General features: G+C 45.6%; 1 protein-coding gene across 4 annotated transcripts in view; it reads right to left on the minus strand.

Moving 5' to 3' along the window:
• E2F7 (E2F transcription factor 7) overlaps window positions 1-22,297 on the minus strand; it is a 37,141-nt gene extending 14,844 nt beyond the window's left edge. For 3 of the 4 annotated variants that reach the window (XR_006059261.2, XM_042246549.1, XM_004006209.5), the window contains exons 1-7: window positions 22,049-22,297; window positions 21,266-21,355; window positions 12,821-13,096; window positions 11,010-11,178; window positions 6,251-6,541; window positions 4,913-5,071; window positions 3,340-3,474 (exon numbers count right to left, since the gene is read on the minus strand). Coding sequence is in view for 3 of the 4 variants with exons in the window: in XM_042246549.1 (XP_042102483.1) it covers window positions 3,340-3,474; window positions 4,913-5,071; window positions 6,251-6,541; window positions 11,010-11,178; window positions 12,821-13,096; window positions 21,266-21,355 (1,120 nt within the window). In the remaining variant the exon portion in view is untranslated. The remainder of the gene's footprint in view (window positions 1-3,339; window positions 3,475-4,912; window positions 5,072-6,250; window positions 6,542-11,009; window positions 11,179-12,820; window positions 13,097-21,265; window positions 21,356-22,048) is intronic. The other variant, XM_042246550.1, reaches the window with a different exon arrangement.
• Between the last annotated feature and the right edge of the window lie 918 nt (window positions 22,298-23,215).

A 23,215-nucleotide genomic window follows, 5' to 3' on the forward strand; every position in this document is an offset into this window, starting at 1 on the left:
CAATGAGTCAGCTGTTTGTAATAGCTCTAGATTGAAAATAATTCAAAAGTCCACTATTAAGTGCATGAATAAAGAATAGTATATCCATACAATGAATACGCCTCGGCAATAAAAAGGAATACACCATTGATACATACTACCACACAATTAATCTCAAAATAATTATGCTGAATGAAAGAAGTCTGATAAAAAGAGTATTCGCACTACAGCTGATTGTCATTATCTGTGGTAAAGTTCTATAAAGTCACTGTGAACACTGGGTTAGTCAAAACGGAACCATCTCTCCAAAAGGAAATACAGGGTTAGTTTTCTGCAAGTCTCTGGCCAAAACACTTTTATAAACTGATTAGTACATAACCCTGTTTCGTGAGTCTGTTTAAGACACAGTTAGAACATCTTGTTGACCCATTAGCACTGCACTCGGTCAGAACTCACGCTGGAACTAAGTTCCTGCAGCGCGTGCATTTTCTCTGTAAGACACGGCACAGCCTTTGTGCACTTAGAAACACTGGACAGCATTTCAGTATGACACTTGGGGACGATTTTAAACAGCAAGACCACCAACACAAACCACAAAAACGTGAAAACGCGGCACTAAAAAGACCATGAAAAGGATGCTTGTTTACAGCATGAGTCAAAAGAAACAAGTGTGGGAAGCAACGAGGTTGCCTTGTTCTGACCTCAGCTGGGAGCACATGCAATGGCAGAGGAAATCTTCTGCTACTCCGCAATCTGTGAATGACTCAGAAAATGCTGTGGGTATTGATTCTGGAGTTTCAAATAAATTTTAGTGAGTTCGTAAATTCGCAAATACGGAATCTGCCAATAAGAAGCACTGACTGTCTATGATTCACTTATTAAACATTTTAGGAGATACAAACACGTCTCGAGTGAAGGAAAGCAGATCTTTGGTTGCTGGGAGTGGGGAAGGGAGGGAGGTATTCAAAGGAACAGAAGGAGGCTTTGGAGGGTGATGGGTAACTGCCTTGGTTGCAGTGATTATTTCACTGAGGCATACGATGCAGAACTTAACAAACTGTAACTTTAACCACTGTGCTGTTTATTGAATGTCATGATACCGCAATAAAGCTGTTAGAGGGAAGGAAAGGTCCTGATGGCAGGGAAGGAAAAGAGTAAAGAGGTGAATTGCTAACTGAGGAGTGAAGGGGAGTGAATGACGGAATCGAAGGTAACTTGATGTGCCACAGTTAATTGTTGGGCTCGTGACAATGGTGCTGTCAGTGACGGAAATAGGAAATACAGAAGGAGGGCCAGGTTTCTGAAGGATAGAGGAAGAAAGTTCAGTTTGAGGCTCCTGACCTAGTGCCACGTCCCCTCTCCCACAACACATCAGAGCGCTCCCAGGGGCTGACCCACTGGGTATATAAATCCACAAACTCCTCGACTTCTCAACACCAGCTCACTTCTCTGGCTATCTTATTTTCCTCAGTGACACCACCAACTTTGGAGACCTCCTTTCTTTCAATCTCTTTATCTAAAGACCCCTTGTCACTTCTGCCCACTAGTGCAGATTTCTTGGCTAACTTTTGAGGCCTTCCAAAATGTGATCCTAAATGATCACACTTTACTTCTCATTATTCCTGTCCTAGGTCCTCCACTTAAGTCAGGATGCCCGAGTTCTCTCACACAAGCCACATATGTTCTTAGGTATCTGTTCCTTCAACTGAAAAAAAAAAAAAAAAGCTCTCCATCCCTCCAAAACCTAACAGTCCATCAGAACTTAACCCATATCATCTCTGAATTCCTACAGAGCCAGTACTATCATATACAGTACTTAAGAGTTCTCTGATTTTCAAAGGTATATTAATTATACACCTTCAGTAGAAGCTCATTAACCAACTGAAGTAGATAAGGCTCTGGTCTGGATGCTAGGGTTTAATCAAAGGCGAATAAAAACCGTGTCTGCCTCAAATGTGTACAGCAGGGACAATACCATGATATCATCCCCAGGTATAATGGCAAGATACTAAATTCCAATCATTCCGATGAGATACTTCTTGCTCTGGGTGATTGGGGAAAACTTCATGCAAGAGCTGACATTTGAGCCAGATTGAAGGCTGAGTAGAATATTTTATGTTGAAACGGGGAAGAGAGCTTCACTGGTGAAAACCCAAGGATAAGCCAAAAACAGGAGTAGAAAGTGGCAAAGCTGTACATTTCATACTGGCAGGGACTGTATCATAAACGTCTCTGAGTTTTCCTTGGCGTTACTAAAGGCAACCCTCGGAGATATTGTGGGTTTGGTTCTAGGCCGCTGCGATAAAACGAGTCACATGGATTTTTTTGTTTCCCAGCGCATACAGAAGGTAGGTTTATGCTACACTGCAGTAGCATCAGACCTAAATAATGTACACACCTAAGTTAAAAAGTACATCATTGCTAAAAAATACTACGCATCACCTGCTAACACAGTCGCCACAAATGTTCTATTTGTGAAAAATGCATTACCTGCTCAGTGCAATACAGTGAACTCTGCCTGCACAGTTCACGTGCAGTAAGGACTTGCTGAATTAATTATACTTGGTTGTAAGTGGCTTCATCTAGTTTCTAAGTGAATAATGTGTTATAAAGTGAGGTAGAGAGTTATATCTTTTATAAGCGTGGGTTAAGTGCAAGAATTTATACTACTAAGACTAAAATTGGAAGGGCAATTTAAAAATAACTTTAATGGCTTTTTTCCAGGCAGTATAGCTATACATAAGTAGCTGGTGCAGAAGGATCCAGTCCCCAGTTGCACAAATACTACCTGTAAAATAAGTAGAGGATAATACCCTTTTTTTGCTCTAATTTAGTAAAATTATGACATTTTGACCTTTTGAATAAATTACAGAAAAGGTGTTCATTACATCCATACTATGATTACCACCTATGAGTTGTGTGACAGTAACTGATATAATTTTTACATTATCTGGAATTTCAAAGAAAAACAATGTTTTATTCTGCTAATGCAGAAACCACCAGAGATCATAAGAAGTGTCATTAAAAAAAAAAAAAACAAACTTGTTAAAATGAAGCATCATTTTTAATTCTCAGGCCCGAACTTCCAGGAACTTTGGAATGAAATTTAAAACAAAGCCAACGAGCTGTGATTTAATAGCTTCAGAAACTGCCAGGTTCTAAGCTCTCTGTGAGTGAGCCGCCAGCATAACCACTTGTAGGCTAAGGCTCACTGTTCCCAGACAGGCAGCGCAAGTCTAATTCTGAATGTGACGTGGGTGATGGGAGGTGAAGATTAATCTCACCCTGTGGTAGGTGTAAGCTTTGAAAAAGCAACTGGGGTTTATCCATCAGATGGTCCTGAGCAACACCGCGCCTTACCCGTGGAGCTGAAATCCACAGGCCCGATCCACTTGAAGGCAGGTTTCCGGCCTCGATCTTCCGTGACATGCACTTTCTTTATCAGCGCCAAGCTGGTCAGCACATTGGCTATGTCATAGAGGCGGCGTACCTTTGCTTGAAGACATAAAAAACAACTGTGGTCACACCATACCTTGGTCCGGGACATCACGACCTTTTAGTTTGTGTGATGGGTCACTTTCTCAGCCACCAAAGCAGCCTCCAGCAGAGAGCAGTAGGGTAGCATGGGAGGCCAGTGGCTCCCGCGTGAAATCACTAAGGACTCCAGTGTCTGATCACCCCACTCAGCGAAGGTCAGCGTGTCCTGCTCTCACAGCTTCACGCTTCGTACCAGAGGCGCCTGGTGACAAGCTGGGATCACTGTGATTGCAAAAACACCGAGGGAGGCAAACGGGCTGTAATTAAAGGTGCAGGAAACGTCATTCTGATCCACGGCGTGTCAGAAGCTTGCCTGGAGTCTCTCCCTGCAGGAGACGGTGGCACCTGCTCTCCCAGGCAGCTGGGCTATGACAGTGACAGGGGTTCCCTGGAGCTTCTGGAAAGGCTGCACTGCCGGGCACACAGACTGTCCAGGGCTCGAGGTCACGAGCTATGGCTGCTGAAGACAGTCAGCGCCTCACCTCTAACCCCGCTGGACACCCAGTGGGGGAGGGCTGGGTGGGCATTCCCTGAGTCTGAGAGGTTCAGGGAAGAGACATTTGAAAATACATGCACTGGAGGAGAAATTCAGAGGGGTGGGCGGTAACATGATGCCCACAAAGTAAGCTCTATCCAAGAGTCAACTTACAGGGAGGAAAGCCACTTGAACTCAGGGCTAGGGTAAGCAAAGGGCTCTGATTATCGGCCTGTAACATCAAGCTTTCCCTCCAGATGCAATATTCTTCCCAATCCTGATAGAATTGCATTTTATCTAGTCATTTCTCCCACAGGGTGGCTATACTTCCAGCTGGAAACAAACAAAAGCTAACGAATGTTGAATTCAGGGTTTCCAGGGCTTGAATGAGCTACCAGCAGCTGGGGCCTCTGGCTCAGGACCCAGGCTTGACAGAAGAGGAAGATGTTCTGGGTGTGAAACTGGAAACACGCTCTTGTCCAGCATCCACGTCCCACCGCCCACCCCCCCTCCCCTCCTGTTCTTCTGGTTCTTACCTGTAGACAACTTTCATGTCCACATCAGAAGAGTATGCGGGGGGTGAGGAGAAAAGGGAAAGAAAACTCAGACATTCCATCTTGGATGCAGCGATACTAAAGAGAAACTCAAAGCCTCTCACACCCTCCCTGACCTGCACGTGTGGGATGCCATTCTGCCTCCAGCATCCACTCTGTCGAGGAAAAGGCATCAGGCAGAACTTTCCCCAGGTATTCTAGTATGTGATCAGCTCACCTCTCACAGCACCAAGAAGCTTAAAGAAGGCAAGAAGGAGTGCACATCTCGACAAAATAATTTTTAAAAAAATCTCCAAGGCTGCAAACATCAACACGTGACACCCCACCCTTTCTGTGCTGCTAAGTGGATTTAAGTGAAGATGCTTACTTTTAAATTTACTATGGTCTGGCGTATCTTGGCTTTCCTCTATCAGTATTTTGGCAGCCACATCAAGAGTAACAATCTTGGTTTTGGAGACCAGGAACAGCATGACGAACTTCTGGCTCATAATTCTCAGAGACTTGTCTTTCCGACTGTTTGCAGATGCTACAAAGGGAATGAAACGAAAGCATCAAAACATATAGTCTACCACCAGAAAGACTGCACTTGTAGTTTGCCAGACCTATCTAACTCTATCAGCAGATGGAAAGGTCACTTTTGATCACTTGGCCACACATCACAAAAAGATGGTTCATAAAGAAATAAGATAGATTTTGGGGGGGGGGTCCTAAAATTATTCTATAGTTGGTATTAGTTCTGAAATGCTTTGTACTCATACTCCACTGAATAGAATCTATGAAGCAATTTTGGAAAAGATTAAAGTAGAAGAGTGAAAGGATAGAGTGGGGATCGGGAACTGTTTTCAGAACATCCGCTCTTCCCTCAAAGGCAAGGACTCCACTTGTATTTCTCTGAGCCCACAAGAGCTAGAATACACCATCCACATAGGAGGCGCCCACCTCTTCCATTGCATTTTGGAAATAAGTAAACAAATAAACAATAAGTAAGCAAGAGACACCGCTTAGATGTGTGTTGCCACAGATGACAGGCAAATCATCCCCGACAGATGGCAGTCTCCTCTGGTTATTCAGATAAAGACTGGTTCAGAGGGTGAAATTAAAGGCATGAGGCAATGAATGGAATGTAAGCCAGGCCCACCCTTCCATATCTATTTCTTATATTTGCAAGTGAAACATACGGAATATTTGCACTTTATCATCTTAGCAAGGAGGATTAGGGTGAGAATAAAGATCAAAGAGGGACAGCATACACACGAGCTAGGAGGGGGGAAGAACAATGCAATACAATATAAGTAAAAAAAATTCAGTATCAAATGAAAGGTGGTCTGTCTTCCTAATCAGCATTTTCTGCAAATTGGGTTCTTTTCTAAGTCATCCACTCCAATATACAGTTGAACAAATAGAATCTTTTGAAGACAGAAATTCTCTCCAAGTAAATTTTCCTTAAAGGCTCACAAAGAGGAAGCAGCGTGGGACTGTCAGTCTGAAACTGGAACGCCATTCGCCACCTATGATCCAAACACACCAGATACCAAGTGAAAATGCCACTAGACAGGTTTCCCGTGAGGCGGAGTGGGCAGCCCAGTTGGGAAGCCATCTGTCTGCCCGTCTTCATGAGAGAGACCGAGAGGCCACATGCCTCCAGGGTGGCCCATCTGGCCCTCCCCATCTTCAGAAGAGACCAGTGTGGGCCCAGGGGACTCACAGGAGGGACAGTCTGGTTCGGAGAAATCCAGTAACTGTGGATCTTGGGAATCGGGACAGCCATCTCTTCTGCGTTCTCCGAATTTATAATCTATCAGGTCGAGCTCTTTCTGCTGGAGGTGTGCCATCTGCTCCTCGTATTTCTGCTCCTCTCCTAACCGCTGGAGGTTCCTTAGGGTTTTCGGCAGGCTGTGCCTACCGTGCCAGCCGTACTGATTCTTGGCCACCCGGCTGACCAGATGCAGCGACTCCAGCACATTTACAATGTCATAGATGCGTCTCCTTTCAACGCCTGTTTCAAAAATAGAAGCCGACCATTGTCATGCTGAAGAACATTTTTCTAAATTTTTTTTTTTGGCAGCACTGCATGGCAGGCTGAACTTCCCCGATCTGGGATCAAACCTGGGCCCCCTGCAGTGCAAGCACAGAATCTTAACCACTGGACCACAAGCGAAGCCCCGAAGAACACTTATGAGTATAAATTCCATGAAGGCTTGGGCCTTGTCTGTGAACTATTCTGGGTGATACTTTGCCCAGCAAACATAATTGCTCAACAAATTCATCCTATGAGAATGCAAGCAACAGAAATTATTTTTCCTTTTTCTTCTTGGGATCCAACTCTTGATAAGATCTAGGGTAAACATCCACCTTGAGATGGATGATAGTTCCATCTGTATTACATAAATAGTAGAGCAACTTTTCTTTGAACCTGTTAGGCAAACCACATGAACATTTCAACATGTTAAAACTGGTGGGATTGAGCAATGTGCATCACAGTAATAAATGCTTGATGAAGGTTGGACGGTTGATTTTGACTTGTAGTTAGTCCTAATTATACAGACTATAAAACTGTGTCCAATGACTGTAACCTCATTATTGGACCATTCTCCTTCCTGGAGTTTGAGTGATGTGAAAAAGTTACCCTGTTAATTCTTGTAATGGCCAGTAGGGAAAAGAGATGGTAAATATTCTGTTTCCTACTTTGCGCTGGAAACTTAGGAGTCAAGAGCTTGGGCACCCTTCTCAGGTTGCAGGAGGAAGCGAGGGCCAGGGCTGGAACACACAGGCCTCCGTGTGCTTGTCACAGCTAGGGACAATTCTCCCCGTGCTCTCAAGCACTGTGTCCTGCCACACAGCCCATCAGTACAGCACAGAAACTCCTGCACAGGCTGACCATCCAGTTCATGGATTTCCTACCCACTTATGCCACACTCCCTAAATAGCCAGGATTATGAGCAGTCTATTGAATTTACTAAAAATATTTTCATGGGTTAAGTGTGGGGTCTTCAGGGTCAGACTGTCTGGACTGGAATCCCTGCGTTATCCCTTACTAGTTGGGTAAGCCTGGGAAGTTACTTACTCTTTCTGTGCCTGGGTATTTATCTCATAAAATGAGGAGGATTCAGTGCGACAATAAACTCAAAGGGATTCTGATAGGTGTTAATTTATCTGCTCTTTGTATATTATTTTGTAAGTACTTCCTGTGTGTCGTGGGAGATACCTAAAATTCCTGCTGGCATTCAAGGTGACAGCAGAAACTGATTTTTTAAACCTCCCATCTGTGTCGCATCCTGTTATGCAACAGACACTTAGGCTTTTGGGACTCACTGGCCCTTTTTTGCTCTCGCCTAAGTATCCGTAACAAATGCTGCCAGGCATCTCCAAGCAAAAGGGCCCAGCAACAAAAATGCCTTCTTCCCTTTCGCTTGCCAACAGCTGTTGTATAATCAGAGCAGACTCAGTGTATGCAGCTCTTGGCTTTCCAAAGACTTAACACAAGAAATAGACCAGATTACAACAGAACTGTGGAGCTGAGGGGAAGTGCTATCCCCGCTTGAAGAGGCATTTCACAGTCAATCAGAACATTTCGGCTTATGACCCTGAAAGGCTCTTCACCCTCCAAAAGCTCCGGCTCTGCCGCCAGATGCCTGCTGGAAGGTGCTGGCAGGGGCAGTCAGCAGCCCCCTGTCCAGATCTGCCTGGGCCCTGGTTCCATTCTGTTTCCATGTATTAACACATCTCGTTTAGAGCGTAACTCGCCATAAACCTTCCCATCAGAAATGTCATGTGAATGCGACTGAGACACCCCAGGGCCAGCCATATGCCCAACTGTTTTGTTATTTTGTATTAGATAGGAGCTGTTAAGTCTCCACCTAGTGGCTAGACATCCCAAGAAATAAAGGAAGAAATAAGAAATAAAAGGACGATTCGGACCACTTAGACAATAAGATACCGCTTGACATGCACAACAGGTGTGCAGCCTGACTCGTCGCTCACTTTTGCAGTCTGGATTGAGTTTAGCTGTCCTCTGGCTGGGCGCACCTAAAAGTTCCATTTCACAGACCTCAAGTCCTGCGGGCTGCTCATCAGGAAGATTCTCTGAGCCTTCGTTTCCTTTTGTCTTCAAGGCGATCCTATTCATCCTAGTCATGGCGTTGGTTATGCCCTCGAGCATCTACTCATTGTTACCACGCTTCCCTTAGAGCTTGCCCCACAGAGCTTATCAAGAGCATCTCAGCCCAGTAAATTTTCCTAGGCTGTGTAATTTTCCATTTACTAAAGTCATTCCCAGTTCTTTAACTTCTTACCTGTAATACAGTATCAAATCTACATGAGACCAGAAACTGGGAAACAATGCAATTTGAATGCTCTGCAGATCCTTGGTTAAAATGTGGTTTTACAGCTTGTGACCTGGGACAGAGCCAGGAGTTTAGATTCAATCAAGGAGATGGTTACCCTGGGAACAGCTTCTAGGAAGGGACCCTGTCTTATCTCACATGAAGAGAGATGGAAAGTTCATTTGGCAGGCCTGGGAAATCATGACACAGTAGGAAGTTATTGCAAAAGCCTTGGCATTCTGCTCCAGATGGTTATACAGGAGACCTACAGCCCTGTCCTCCCTTCCAACATCTAATCTTCCTTCTTCTGCTTTGATATCAGCAAGATCTCTTGATAAGGGATGGGTGTATAGAGGAACCCCAAAGAGAAAGACATTGTATGATCTGTTCTTTTACCCTCAACCTCTTCAGACTAGTTTCTAGGACCCAGCACCTCAGCTATGTCTACACCAAGCTTCTGTCCAGCTGGCTCACATCTCGTTTCATTGCTACCAAAGCCAGAATAAGTGTTAGTCGCTCAGTCGTGCCCGACTCTTTGCGACCCCATGGACTGCAGCCCACCAGGCTCCTCTGTCCGTGAGATTTTCCAGGCAAGCATACTGGAGTGGGTTGTCATTTCCTTCTCCAGGGCATCTTCCCGACCCAGGGATTGAACCCTGGTCTCCTGCACTGCAGGCAGATTCTTTACCGAGTGAGCTACAAGGGAGGCCAGAATACTGTATCCTGTTCCTGGGTTCTAAAACAGCTTCCCTGTCCAAGCCCTCTGCTTCCTTTTCCTGAGTGTACAGGTTGACAGGACAGCTTGAGGATTGTGGAAGTGGGCAAGGGGAACCTCTCAAAACAGCTGAGTAGAAACAGTTCCATGGAGCAGTAAGTTATTAAGCCAGGCCCTGAGCTGGGCATGTTACTGACATTGATCCCTAACTCTTCTAAGCTTCTGCAAGGGAGGTGCTATGGTTTCTATGCTATGACTGAGAAAAGATTAATTAACTTTTAAAATCTCTCTCAGCCTATACATTAGAAAGCTGGGCTTCAAATCCAGTTCTGTCTTACCCAAAGTCCAGCCCACGGTCTTCCCATCACAACCACGGGCTCTTCATTACTTCAATTTCCAGCAAATCTTTTTAACCATCCGTTTGAATAATTCAGATTGACAAGGATCAACTGAGTCACATTCTTTGGGCTATGGGAAGATAATAAACCAACTAAAAATATAATCTGTGGTAAAGCCTTGCGTGCGTGTGTGAGTGCATGTCAGGTTGCTTCAGTCGTGTCTGACTCTTTGCGACCTGAAGGACCTCCCAGGCTCCTCTGTCCATGGGATGCTCCAGGCAAGAATCCTGCAGTGGGTTGCCATGCCCTCCTCCAGGCTCATAAAGCCTACTGGGTTGACTTCTTTGAGACTTTTCTTCTCCTGTATGTAAACTGTCCTAATTTGTTAAGGCGACACTCTGACATCTTCAAATCTTTGTGATTTCTACTTATTCATTGTCAACAGTATGTTCCTTGTGAAACTAACCACAATCCACGTCCACTAGGAGTCTCTACTTGGATCAGTTGCCTGCATATTTATAGCCCAGACACCACTGTACATGACACACAGCCACGCCATTTGAACGGATATATTCCTCTTTGTTATAAGGCTTAGCTGTTTGAATTATATCCAGATGTGCTTTTTCTAGTTGAGCAGACTTGCTGTGAAGGTCACAGTACAGGGCTTCAAACATAACTCTCTTGCTTTCAAATTTGGCTTTGTAACAGAAATAATAGCAGTTCTGAACTCTCAGAAGCATTAAAAAAAAATAAGCAGCAGGATATGTCTAAAAATCTTTTGAGTCTGTCTGAAATAAGATAGAATTAAGGGATTAGCTATTAATTTGTAACGTGAGTCTTTTGCAGATACATTTTTTGAGGTTAAAGAAACCAAATATTTGTTTGACCCTCAGGCCTAGAAGGCTCCCTGGAATTCTATGCATAAGGATAATGACAGAAGAACAGCTTTACCTGCTCCTCCGTCCTCACTCTTTTGGAGGGCCTGCTCTGTGCTTAGTAGAGGAGGTGACCTGAAGCCTTCGGCTCGCCCGAGGAATCGATTCCCACCGTAACTGGAGACAGGCCTCCAGGTGACCCCATGATACATACCGAGACTGATAGCAACTTCATCTAGGGAGATGGTAGTTTTCTCAGTTGACAGAGGGTAACTTGGATAGCGAGCGAGAAACTTCTGGCACAGGAGCCCTAAGCTTTTCTGTTTTCTGCTTGGCCTTTGCTTTTCAAACTCATCCACAGCACTGTCATCCACAGCATCAAGCTACACGGGGCACACAGAAGGGAGGCGGGAGACGTCACGGTTAACATCCCGAAGGGGAGACTGCAGCGGGTGGCTCTGGCGAGTTTAGGGGAACATCCTCATCCTTACCATCCCAGATTCTAGTTAGAATACTCTTCCTAACCTTATTGTCTTAACCTTTTGCCTACTGCTTTTCTGAACTGAACTTCTCCTCCTTTGTGATTTGAGGCTCTGTGTGTGTGTGTTGCTCCATCGTGTCTGACTCTGCAACCCCATGGACTGTGGCCCACCAGGCTCCTCTGTCTGTGGAATTCTCCAGGCAAGAACACTGGAGTGGGTTCCCATTCCCGTCTTCAGAGGATCTTCCCGACCCAGGGATCAAACCCAGGTCTCCTGTATGGCAGGTAGATTCTTTACCACCTGAGCTGCCAGGGAAGCCCTGAGGCTGAGTCTACTGGTTAAGTTAAAGAAGGAACAATGCAATAATTTACAGGCTGCTACCCCCTTGCGACCAGTGCGCCCACCAGGCTGTCCGATCTGCAGCAGCAGGAGCGTGCTAAGAGCTGTGAAAAGCCCAGGCCACCCCTCAGACCTGATGTGTCAGAATCTACCTTTCCCTAAGAGCTGTGAAAATCCCAGGCCACCCATCAGACCTGATGTATCAGAATCTACCTTTCCCTAAGAGCTGTGAAAAGCCCAGGCCACCCCTCAGACCTGATGTGTCAGAATCTACCTTTCCCTAAGAGCTGTGAAAAGCCCAGGCCACCCCTCAGACCTGATGTATCAGAATCTACCTTTCCCTAAGAGCTGTGAAAAGCCCAGGCCACCCCTCAGACCTGATGTATCAGAATCTACCTTTCCCTAAGACCCTGTGCAATCCCCATCAACACGAAAATCTGAGACGGACTTGCCTACATTGTGTCACCAAGCTCTTATGTTTCACAATTTACTAAGAGCTGACAGACTTGAGCAAGGACAGCTAAATCTTACTCTTCCTGACTCATTCTTATTTTAAGCACATTAAACAAGTGCCCTTCTCTTATCAACCACATTTGAAAAAGGCTCAATTTAAGTCCCAAGAAAGACTTTTTAAAAAAAGGATATATATGCTGCTTGCTCAAGAGCTCTGGTTCCCACAGGACAGGTGATTTAAAGACGACTTAATGTTAAAGCACTAAACCAGTGAACTAAACAGACATGGGAGAATGATAAAACTTCCCAAATCCCAAATATTTAGATTAGTATTAAATCAGAGTGAAAATTATAATTCATGGCAGCATTAAAAGACCAAATTTCTTCATTAAATCAAAATTATTAAAATTTAAATAATAAATCAATATCATTATTAATAACTAAAATAATTAAAACAATAATTTTAATTATCATAAAATTAATATCATGGCTTAAAAAAATCATTAAAAAACACATACTGGTAAAGAGAGAAAAGAAAAAATAAACTGAAGAAAGGAAAACAAAAACATTCATTATGAAAAATGAGACAGAGAATGAGAGTCCCACTTCAGCTGTAAATAAATAAAAGGAGTAAGTGGAATAGTGCTTTCAACTCAACAGCAACCAAAAAGTTGAGAGTTCTATGACATTTTAATAATTAAGTTAAAAAATTTCAATTCTGTGAAAGCCCTTAGGAGCAGAGCCTGTGTACCTGCAGAGAGCCTGTAAACGCATCATCCTTGTTCTCAATGGGCCTGAACAGTCCCTTTTTTTTCTCCCGGTCTCTCATGTCCGGGCTGGCAGCACTAATGAGGATCTTCAGGTTAGCGGTGGGCGTCCATGGTTCTGCCTGCTGTCTGTCCACAAGCTTAACCGGAGTGATGGGATTTCTTTCTGGAGTGAAGATTTTTTGCTTCGATAAGTCAATTGGTTCATTTTTTATTGGCGTCTTTGGGGCCATCCTTGAGAGATCAACAAATATATTTTCCTATTTAAAAAAAAAAAAAAAAAGAGAACTTTTTAGCAAAAATGAGAAAGAGCAGGTATCAGGTAAGAGTGCAACTTGTTGCCATCATTCACTAAGACCATAAACTGCAAACAGACCATACATTCAAGGCTGAAAAATATCAGGACAGGATAAAAGAAAATAAACAGAAGGACCTATGGGAATCAAAAGGTAGCTCCAGTGAGAAACTGATTATAATTGGCTACTCCTTTTAAACTGTTTAAAAAATAGTTTATCAGTGTTTATTTATTTTTAAAAAATTAATTTATTTTACTTTACAATATTGGTTTTGCCATACATTGACTTGAATCCGCCACGAGTGTACATGTGTTCCTCATCCTGAACCCCCCTCCCACCTCCCTCCCCATCCCATCCCTCTGGGTCATCCCAGTGCACCAGCCCCGAGCATCCTGTATCATGCATCAAACCTGGACTGGCGATTTTTCATGTTATCTCTGTGAAAGAAGGCATGAGTGTATCTATCACTGGTGGAGGTTTATAATAGTTGGGGATGATAATAAGAGCCAATGTGGGTTGAATCCATACTGCTCCTAAGTGACATGTTTTTTAAACACTACTCACAAGTTTGCACTAACCAGTGAAGCGCGATTATGTTTTTGTTCAGCGTTCACCAGTGCTAACACAGCAGTTAATGGAAGGGCGTCCACAGAAGGCCACATTTCAAACCACCCAGCGATGCACGGTCCCTCCCCTAGAGTGGTGCTTCTCAAACTACCCTTGCTGAAGGACCAGTGCCTTTCACTTCCAAACTCCCGCAGACGGATACATGGTCTTCCTTCATAGGACCCACATGCAACTCCCATCACATGTGACACTCCCCTTGAGTCCGCCACTCAACCCAACCTATAGCTTGTCCAACAAGAAGAGACCACTGGTCACAGGCTTACACGTTACAGGGGCAAGATCCAATTACTATAGAGGTTTCTAAATGCTAAACTCTCAAGTTCTGTTATTGATTTTTTGCAGCTTGATAGAAGTTTGTGGACTAGCACCTTCCCCCAGACCATACTTTAAATAAAATGTCTTAGCTAATTACAAGAAAAGATTAATGATGTGTCCATTAATCCATTAAGAAAAAGGACTGAGTACACAGAACTCACATCTGAAACGACTAAGTTAGTTTCTGAAACAAATTTCTTTCCCACAGAGTAAGATTTGCCATTCAAAACCAGAAAAGATTCTGCTCGTCCCATAGCTGAATTAAGCTCCAGGCAATTGTGCCCAACGTAATTAGCAAGGTGGATGAGTTGCATATTTGATATTCTTGTATCACTCTATGGTGGTGAGTTGCATATTTGATATTCCTGTATCACTCTACGGCTTATTGGATGCTTGAATCTTGGCTGAGAAGTGGTTTAAAAAAAGTGTTTTCCTATAAATGAGTAACCCGTGAAAAGGGAAAACAGAATTGTTTGGGAGAAACTGGAATTCGTGGTAGCAGGCCATCTCTTGTTCCTTGGATCAGTGGAAGCTGCCAGCTAGCCACGGTGAGTGAGTTCTGTCCCAGGGTAATGGGAAGGGAGTGGAGATTGGGGTGACAATTTCTCACACCACTGCAGCAGTAAGCATCCAGCCTGTATCTCCCCAGATCTCGTAACAAGTCCCTACTAGTGGGCAATTCTGATGAGTCTTCTGCAGGGGAACTCTCAAGCGAAAGTACTGAGTGCGTATTATGTGCCACAGACAATACCTGTTTCGTGCCCTTTGTTTTTTTGGCTGTGCTGTATCTTTGTTCCTACGCATGGGCTTTCTCTAGTTGTACCGAGTGGGCTTCTCAGTGCAGTGGCCTCTCTTGTTGAAGAATCCAGGCTCTAGAGCAGGTGGCCTTGGCAGTTATGGTGCACAGGTTCAGCTGCCCTGTGGCATGTGGAGTCTTCCCCGATCAGGGATCGAACCCACGTCCCTGGCACTGGCAGGTGGATTCTTAACCGCTGGACCACCGGGGAAGTCCTGTTTCATGCGCTTTACACCACTAACTCTTCATCCAATCCTCTAACCTGGGTATTATTATTTTTCAAGCTGACAGATGAAGAAACTGAGGCACACGGAGGGTACCTTGCCTGAGGTCACATACAAACTCATTCGGTATAAAAGTCATGGGTAGGGCAAGAAATAGCTGATAGCATTTTCTGAATTTCTGCGTCCAAGTTTCCGAAATTCTGCGTCTAGAAATAAGCTTGTCTGGAGTATGAATTGGGATGGAGTTATCTTTTTTGCGGCTCCAGGGTACTCAGCAGGCCACTGATCCCCACAAGCATCTATGGAGAGGCATGGGGAGCAGTTCTGCACGCAGGCTGGTAAGGCCAGTGCATCAGCAGGGTGAGTGCAGGCAATTTCCTTCTCCTCACTGTATTTTAATTCTCTCAACTGAAAACGAAGTTCATAAAAATACTGATCTCCAGAGTTCTGAGAATAGTTCCTGGCGTATAGTGAGCACTCAATACAACTTAGCTATTCTCTCCCTGCACTTTCTCGTTCTTTATTACCATCCATCCTTGAGCTCAGAGCTAATAGAACAGAGCACATCTTCTTGCTATTTAACTTCCTGGGTGTGTGTCTTGTCTCATTAACGAGACTGTTCACCTCTGGAGGTCAGGGAGCTACTTCCACATGTCTCATTCTTCACTATTTTTGGCACAATGCCTTGCCCCTCGTAGGTGCAAAAGGAACAACAGGCTTTGATTATCGAGTTATTTCCAAAGGTCTCCCCATGGTGGAGGGTGTGGCCCAGGCTTGCGGAGGTGCAGAGATTCTTCCTCCTTCTCCACTGCCTCTGTGGTAGCTGTCTTCCGAGGAACACTGAGCTCCTGCTACTTTTCCCTACTGAGGAGCAATTCAGATCAATTATTTCCTCTAGCACTTTGATGTATTTTCACTACAGTTTAAGTAATACTTGGGGCTTCCCTGGTGGCTCAGATGGTAAAGAATCTGCCTGCAATGCTGGAGACCCAAGTTCAATCCCTGGGTAAGTAGGAGGGGAGTAAGGTCACGTGGTAGGTTACGATCATTACCATATCTCTACATCCACCGAAAATAAAACAGAAAATTGTTTTGAGGTCTCAGGTGGGCAGAAAGTCAGCTGCAACCTAATCACACCGTGCTCCATCTGTCTGTCTATCCCAAAATCCTGACACTGTGGAAAGTGGAGGAAGGGATTGGATTGAGAAACCTGGTTTTGGACTCCACTCTGTATTTTTTTGATACTGGACAAAGTGTTGGTTTTGTCTGGACTCAAGTTTCCAGATCTATAAAATTAAGGGTTCAGACCAAAGTACCTATCCGCAAGGCTTTCCAGCAAGGCTGCCCAGCCATGTGGTAGACACTGGGGTGTACCCAGCTCTCTTGAGGAATGAATACCTCAGCTCCCCAGCTGCTGAGGGAGTGCCAACAGTAGGCACCTTCATGCTTTGGCTGAAGTGGACTGACTCGTCCAGGACATGCCCCTTCCTGAGAGGCCAGTACTATCCTCAGGGGCTGGGAGAGGCCACACTGACACAGAGAAGCCAGGTCCTCTTGCCCAGACTCAGAACCACTCTGGGGCGGGGGGGGGGGCGGGGGGTCATCCCACAGCTTCCCTCAGGGTGAACCCAACTTCCGCTGAGACTGATCTACTGATCCACTTCACTTGCTGTCTCATTCTGCTGCCTTCTTGTCCCTTAAATGGGCACCGTCCCCAGGGCACTCCTTGATACAGCACCTGACCGCTTATCTCCGAGTCAGATCTGCTTGCCAGGAAAAAGCTGCCACACCCTGGAAATAACCTCTTCAGTGACAGCGGTCCTAAAGAGAGCACCCAGGAAACAGATTCTTCGGTTCTTGCGTGCACCTTGGCTTACCTGCCAGGCAGTTGCTGTGAGGATCAGGCCAGATACCGAGGGCGCAAGTGCTTTGTAATCAATCTGTCAAGTGCTGTACGAAAGTTCATCATCATTATTATTTACTACACCAGCATTATGACTTAGCTGCCATAGAAAGGACCTGGTCATCAGGAGATCTGGGTTCTAATCTTGCTTCTCTCTCAGATGCAGCCTTGATCACATTACCTTAAAGAGGACATCAGCAGCAGCGCGTTCAAGGCCCCTGGTGATATTGCACCAACCTCTTTTCCAGTCCCACTTCATGCATGTCCCACATTTTGCCCAAACAGTCCTCCATGTTTCTTTAAACCGGCCCTGCATCTTATCACACCTGAGCTGCTATGCACACCATCACGCTGAAACCCACCCTACTCTTTCAGGCTCATCGCAAATATGACAGGCACGCCCGGAGGTGTCTCCTAGTCATCGACACTCTCTCTTCCCCTTCAGAGCACACTTTCCAGAATGAGTAATTCACACCCAGGACGTTCCCCTGGGGCTTCCTCAAATCACCAGTCTGTTCTAATCCACTGCTCTCATGCAGATCACATCTTAGTTGACAAGTCAATGGCAAAACACCACATTTGACCTCACTGCTGCAGTTAAGACTGTTGACTATCTGCTTTATAAAACTCTGTCTTTCTGAGCTAGTACTTTTTCTCTGTTGGTTCTCTTTCTATTTGTGACTGTTCCTTCTCAGCCTCCTTCATAGGCTCGTTTTCTGCTCTTAGAAACCTCAGCCCTCCACACTTCCCTGTTTGCTCTCCAGGGCAGCTCACCCACTCATGGCTTTAAAACCAACATGTACTTGATAATTCCCAAGTTTGTATCTGGCTAGAACCTTCCACGAATCCCCAAATCAGGCAACCAACTGCCCCTTGCACATATGTATTTATTTACCTGTAAACACACGGGTATAAATAAATGCTTCGAGTCGAACTCGCCTTCTTTTTTTAACCACTCCCAAAAGAGGTGAGCTTGATCCCTGGGCTGGGAAGATCCCCTAGAGGAGGGCATGGTAACCCACTGCAGTACCCTTGCCTGGAAAATCCCATGGCGAGAGAAGCCCAATGGGCTATAGTTCATAGGGTTGCAAAGAGTTGGACACAGCTGAACCAACTTTAGCATGCAAAAGATGAATGACCTTCAAAGAAAACCCATGCCCACTAAGTCTAGGTGAGGTCCCCAAATTCACTATGTTAGCTTCCACTTCTTTACGAATATCCTTCCTTTCCACTTGCCTAAGTCTTAGCATTCATTACTTCAAGACCTAGCTCAAGAGTTATCTCCTTCACATAGCCCTCCCAAAGCTCAATCTTTACTGTCCACTCCTTCATCCCAAGCCATCCTTTTTCTACTTTTGTCATTCCTAAATGCAGTACAGACAACTGAAAAGGAGTCTTGTTTATAATCTCACAACTTAGGCACAGTAAACTTGACGTTTTAAGGAAAAGTTTCTCTGTGAGTGGTAAGAAATATGTGTGCCTAATACAGTACTATAGACCTTGACTGACGAAGATCAGACAGTCAAGAAAGATAAGCCCTCTACATGCTGACTGACCCACAGGACACTGTTCCAGGCACCCGCCAGAGGGTTTTCAGGAAGTACCACTAGCTTCTGGCCACTCTGGAAATTTTGAGCATTTCTTGAATGTCCACACTGCAGAGACTCAGATGATTCTTCTGCCTACAAAGTCCACCTTATTCCTCTCGTTCCCTCACAGGCTGAAGTCCTCAGCCCAAGTATTATCTCCCCCGTGAAGCTTTCCAGCTTTCTCTAGACTCCCTGTGAATTTCTTTCTTACTCTTCTGTTCTGCTGGGGCAATTGGTTCCCAACCCTACAGCACTTAACAAATCACGGGCTAGTTGGTGAGTTTACATCTGAGCCCGTGAAACATCTCTCAGGTGATTGAGGGCCAAGCCCGCATCATATTTATCTTTGGGCTGTCAGTTCAGTTGAGTAAGGGTGAACAATATGGGTTGTTGGGTTATAGACACCCTGAGAAGAGAGTCTACTTACTAATTCCAATTCATAAAATAAAAAATAGGCTTAGGGAAGCTAGGAGATTTATTGAAACACTGTATCCCCAGCAACTGGAACATAAATATTTGTTGAAAAACTGAATAAATAAATTTATTCAAGCTCAAGGAGCTAACAAATGGTAGAACAGGAATTCAAATCCAGATCTGGCTCCAAATCCCACATTCTCAGTATCCCGAGAAATCTTTCCTTTCCTTTCCTTTACAGCAAGGTGAAAAGAGCGATGAAAGCCCTTTCGAGCATCTCTTGGAGCACTCATCTCTCCCTTTGCCATCTCCTTGACAGGTGAAATAAGCCCTGCATTCTATTTCAAACATTTTAGTCACTTTCCTAAATCTCTATGGAGTCATCTGACGTTCTCTCTATACCCACTAAAATATGAAAGCTCAGCCAGACACAGTACTTACTGGGCTAGAGTAGGAGAGGCACTCTTGTTGAAAGCACTTAATAAAAAGTCATCCACTTGGGAGGAAAGAAGTGGATACCAACTTTGCCTTTTCTTCCCCCTTTGCTCTGTCTCTATGTAAAGTTACACACACGGCTTCCCTGGTGGCTCAGATGGTAAAGAATCCGCCTGCAGTGCAGGTGGCCCAGGTTTGATCGCTGGGTCAGGAAGAGCCCCTGGAGAAGGGAATGGCAACCCATTCCTGTATTCTTGCCTGGAGAATCCCACAGAGGAGCCCGGTGGGCTACAGTCCATCAGGTTGCAAAGAGTCAGACACGACTGAGTGACTAACACTTACTTACTTACTTAAAGGTATACACATTCTTTCAAGACTGTTCCATCCAGATTACGAAGGAAAACAAAAAGTTTGGCTCTGAAACTTGCAAAACCAAAACTCTGAATATATACTTTAAAGTCTGGGCATGGCCCCTCTCATATGGCAAATGGAATTTTTTTTAAAGTCCTCTTTAAAAACACTAATGTTTTGGTATACTACTTTTCCCAACAAAAACAAATCAAACCCTGGGGTGGGGGGTGGGGGTAGAAATCATACATGAAAAAGCATATAATTTCACACCTATCCAAAATTAATGGTTGTCAAGTATTCTTCAAAGGCCCATATAACAGGTACTTTGCAGTCAGGCAGTTTCACGATGGACGCTAAGTCTAAAAAGCTCAAGGACCGAGAGAAGAAGTTCAATGCCTGAGGAAGTGGCTGTGCTCAAATTGATATTTAAAGTTTCTAAACCTGGCTATGCCATATCTACTTGCCTCTGCCTAAAAATGCTTAGATATTCATTACTAACAAGCTCGCCCACCTTTTCAGGAGGGCGCGGGCTGGCAAGGGCATTGTGACGACGCGAGTCCCGTTTAGACACTGCTATGCTTGGTTACTTCGTCACGTTTCTTGAACACAGCCCCAGTGTCTTACAGATTACAAGGCATGCAAAACCACAAGGGCGAAACCACAAGGGCAAAACCAGCAGGGGCGCCGCAAAACACTCAGTCTTGGTGAGCTCAGTCACTTCATCAGAGGCACTGCTCATGCTCTTGGGAAGATGGACAGCCTCAGCAGTATGAAGACCATCTCTCTATACTTTAATAATCTAGCACATAGAGTTTTCCTGGGAACTGAGACTTAACATTTCTGACCAGCATTAGCTAATTCCACTTTTTTTTTTTTTCAATTGTATTGGGGTATAACTGATCAACAAACCATGCTGTGACAGTTTCAGGTGGACAGCAAAGGGACTCAGCCATACATACACATGTATCCATTCTCCCCCAGACTCCTCTCCCAGCCAGGCTGCCACAGAACGTTAAGCAGAGTCCCCTGTACTATACAGTAGGTCCTTGTTGGTTATTTGTTTTAAATATAGCGCCGTGTACACCTCCATCCCAAACTCGCTAAACACTTCCTTCTCCCTACACCCCCGACCAGAAGCACCTACCGGAAGTCTGTGAGCCTGTTTTGTAAGTTTATATGCATTAATTCTACTCTTGATAACTATAAGTACTACAATCTTTCGACTGCAGTGTCTAGCATATCTTTGATTCATATAAATTTGCTTCAGCATTACATGTAACCTAGCCTCTTTCCATTACTCAGTGACTGAGAAACTGAAGGATATTGGTTGGATGTCTCCCCTATTAAAAAAAAGCATAGTTCTAAAATGTTCACCAAGATTATTATAAGGCAAACGCAAGTGGGGTGCTAGAATCCTTAACTGAATTAGACATTACCATCCGAAATATGATAGAGCTTAAGGTATTTAAGTTCACTTACCTTTTGTGCATTTTCCCCATCTCCAATTGCAAAATCTAGTCTGGGCGGCCTGCTGATCAGGTCTTTTAGTGTTAGACAGTTTACCTCCATCTGTAACGTACAGTTACATTAGAAAATGACTTTGCAGTTGGATATTCTTTCCGTCAACAGAAATATCTATCACTTGCTCATGAACATGAACTTCCCCTCCCTAAACTCATCCTGGGAATTTCCAGGGTCGTGGCTACCCCGCGTCTGTAAAACACACATGAACGAACACAAACACTTAAAGTTGTGCTTAGCAATGACTGAAATTGGGAAGAAAAAAAAAAACCTGATAAAAATAGTCGGTTTGAATGAAAAGTAACAGGACAAAATGAAGTTTCATGTCAAGAGGGTGTAGGGCAAATCTGTCAGAAAGTACAGGGTCTCCTGGGTCAGTTAATTTTGGCGCAAAGAACTGGGAGGAATTCGGCTTTGACGGGGGTTTGAATGGGGGGGAAGGAAACCTGATCGCTAGACCAAACTCACTCAGTGCCTAGCGCAGCCCCTTCCCAGGCCTCCGAGCAGACCCAAAGATAAACTCTTGCAATGAAACCCCCAGCTCGTGAGGTAGGGCAGGTCCTCTGTCTACCTCCCGGCCGGAGGGCGAGCTGGAGCCCAGACACCCCACGCACGCCTGGTCCAGAGGCAGCAACGCCTCGATTCCCCGCCAGCCGGGGATGGGAGGGGAGGCAGACTGGTAGCCGGAGCCGGAGGGCCCCCTTTCCCCCCAATTCCCGCCTCCCTGCCAGCGCTACTTACTCCCACTCTGCGAAGGAGCCTTCCTGCCTCTCCCGGGACCTCCGTAGCCCCACAGCGGAGCGGGATCAGCTGGGGGACTCGATCAGCAGCCGGACGGCGACATCGGGCGGGGAAAGCTAGGCGAGCAGCTCCCCGCTCCGAGCACCCTTCGCTGGCGGGGACCCCGTGGAGTCTGCGGAGCGCCAGCGTCCCAGCCCGCCGAGCGCGACTCCGGTTCCCGACCGCGGTCCCGGCTAAAACACCTCCTCTGGCGCCTTGAGACCGAATTCGAGCATCCGCCAATCAGCGGCGGCCGGCGGGCCGGCCCCGGCCAATCGCGCGGCGGCACGGCCCGGGCTAGCCGCCCTCCGCGCCTTGGCGCTCCTGGGCGCGCCTTTAGGCCTCACCCGCCCAATTGTGGCCGCCTCGCCTCCTCCCCTTCCGGGTACCTGGAATCCTCGGGCCGGGGGGCTGATTCCTCCCGGGGACGCGCGCCCGGGCGGCCGCGGGAAGCGAGAGCGGGGGCGGCGTGTGGCGGCGGGAGGAGGAGGATGAGCGTTCTTTTGTTGTGCGCAAAATACCCGCCTGTCCCTCGGCTGGCCGCGCGGGCAGACCGCGGGCACAGCCTGGGGGCGAGGGAGCAGATGGGGTTGGGAAAACGATACACGCTCTGGATGCTGCTGCCGCCGCCACCCCTCCCCCGGCAACCTGCGCGGCCGCGAAATTGTCCAGGCTTGTAGAGGCCGACTTCTAAGGCGAACGCTGCAGTGACACGTGAACCATGGTTACCACGCTCTGCTGCGGCGAGCAGATGGCACGCCAGTTAGCCCTGGAAACTCGACTGCCAGCAGGACCAGCTGCTTTTTCTTTTTCCTTTGCAAGTCCAGGAAAGTTTATTGGTGGTGTTCCCTTTTCAGAACATTGCCAATAATTAGCCTTATTAAATAACTCACTAGTATTCTGGGAAACAATTGAGGAAATTTCCTCAAAATTGCTGATTTGTATGAAATGTTTCACTTCCTTCAACCTTAGTTTCTTACTTAAAATACGAATGTTGATAGAGAAAGCCGTGTGTGTGTGTGTGTGTGTGTGTGTGTGTGTGTGTGTGTGTGTATTAATAGGCGTGACTGTTAAGAGCAGCTTTAAATGTACAGAAACATTGAGAAGATAGTACAGGGAATTCCCATA

Source organism: Ovis aries, chromosome 3 (genome assembly GCF_016772045.2).
Source record: "Ovis aries strain OAR_USU_Benz2616 breed Rambouillet chromosome 3, ARS-UI_Ramb_v3.0, whole genome shotgun sequence".
Taxonomy (NCBI): domain Eukaryota; kingdom Metazoa; phylum Chordata; class Mammalia; order Artiodactyla; family Bovidae; genus Ovis; species Ovis aries.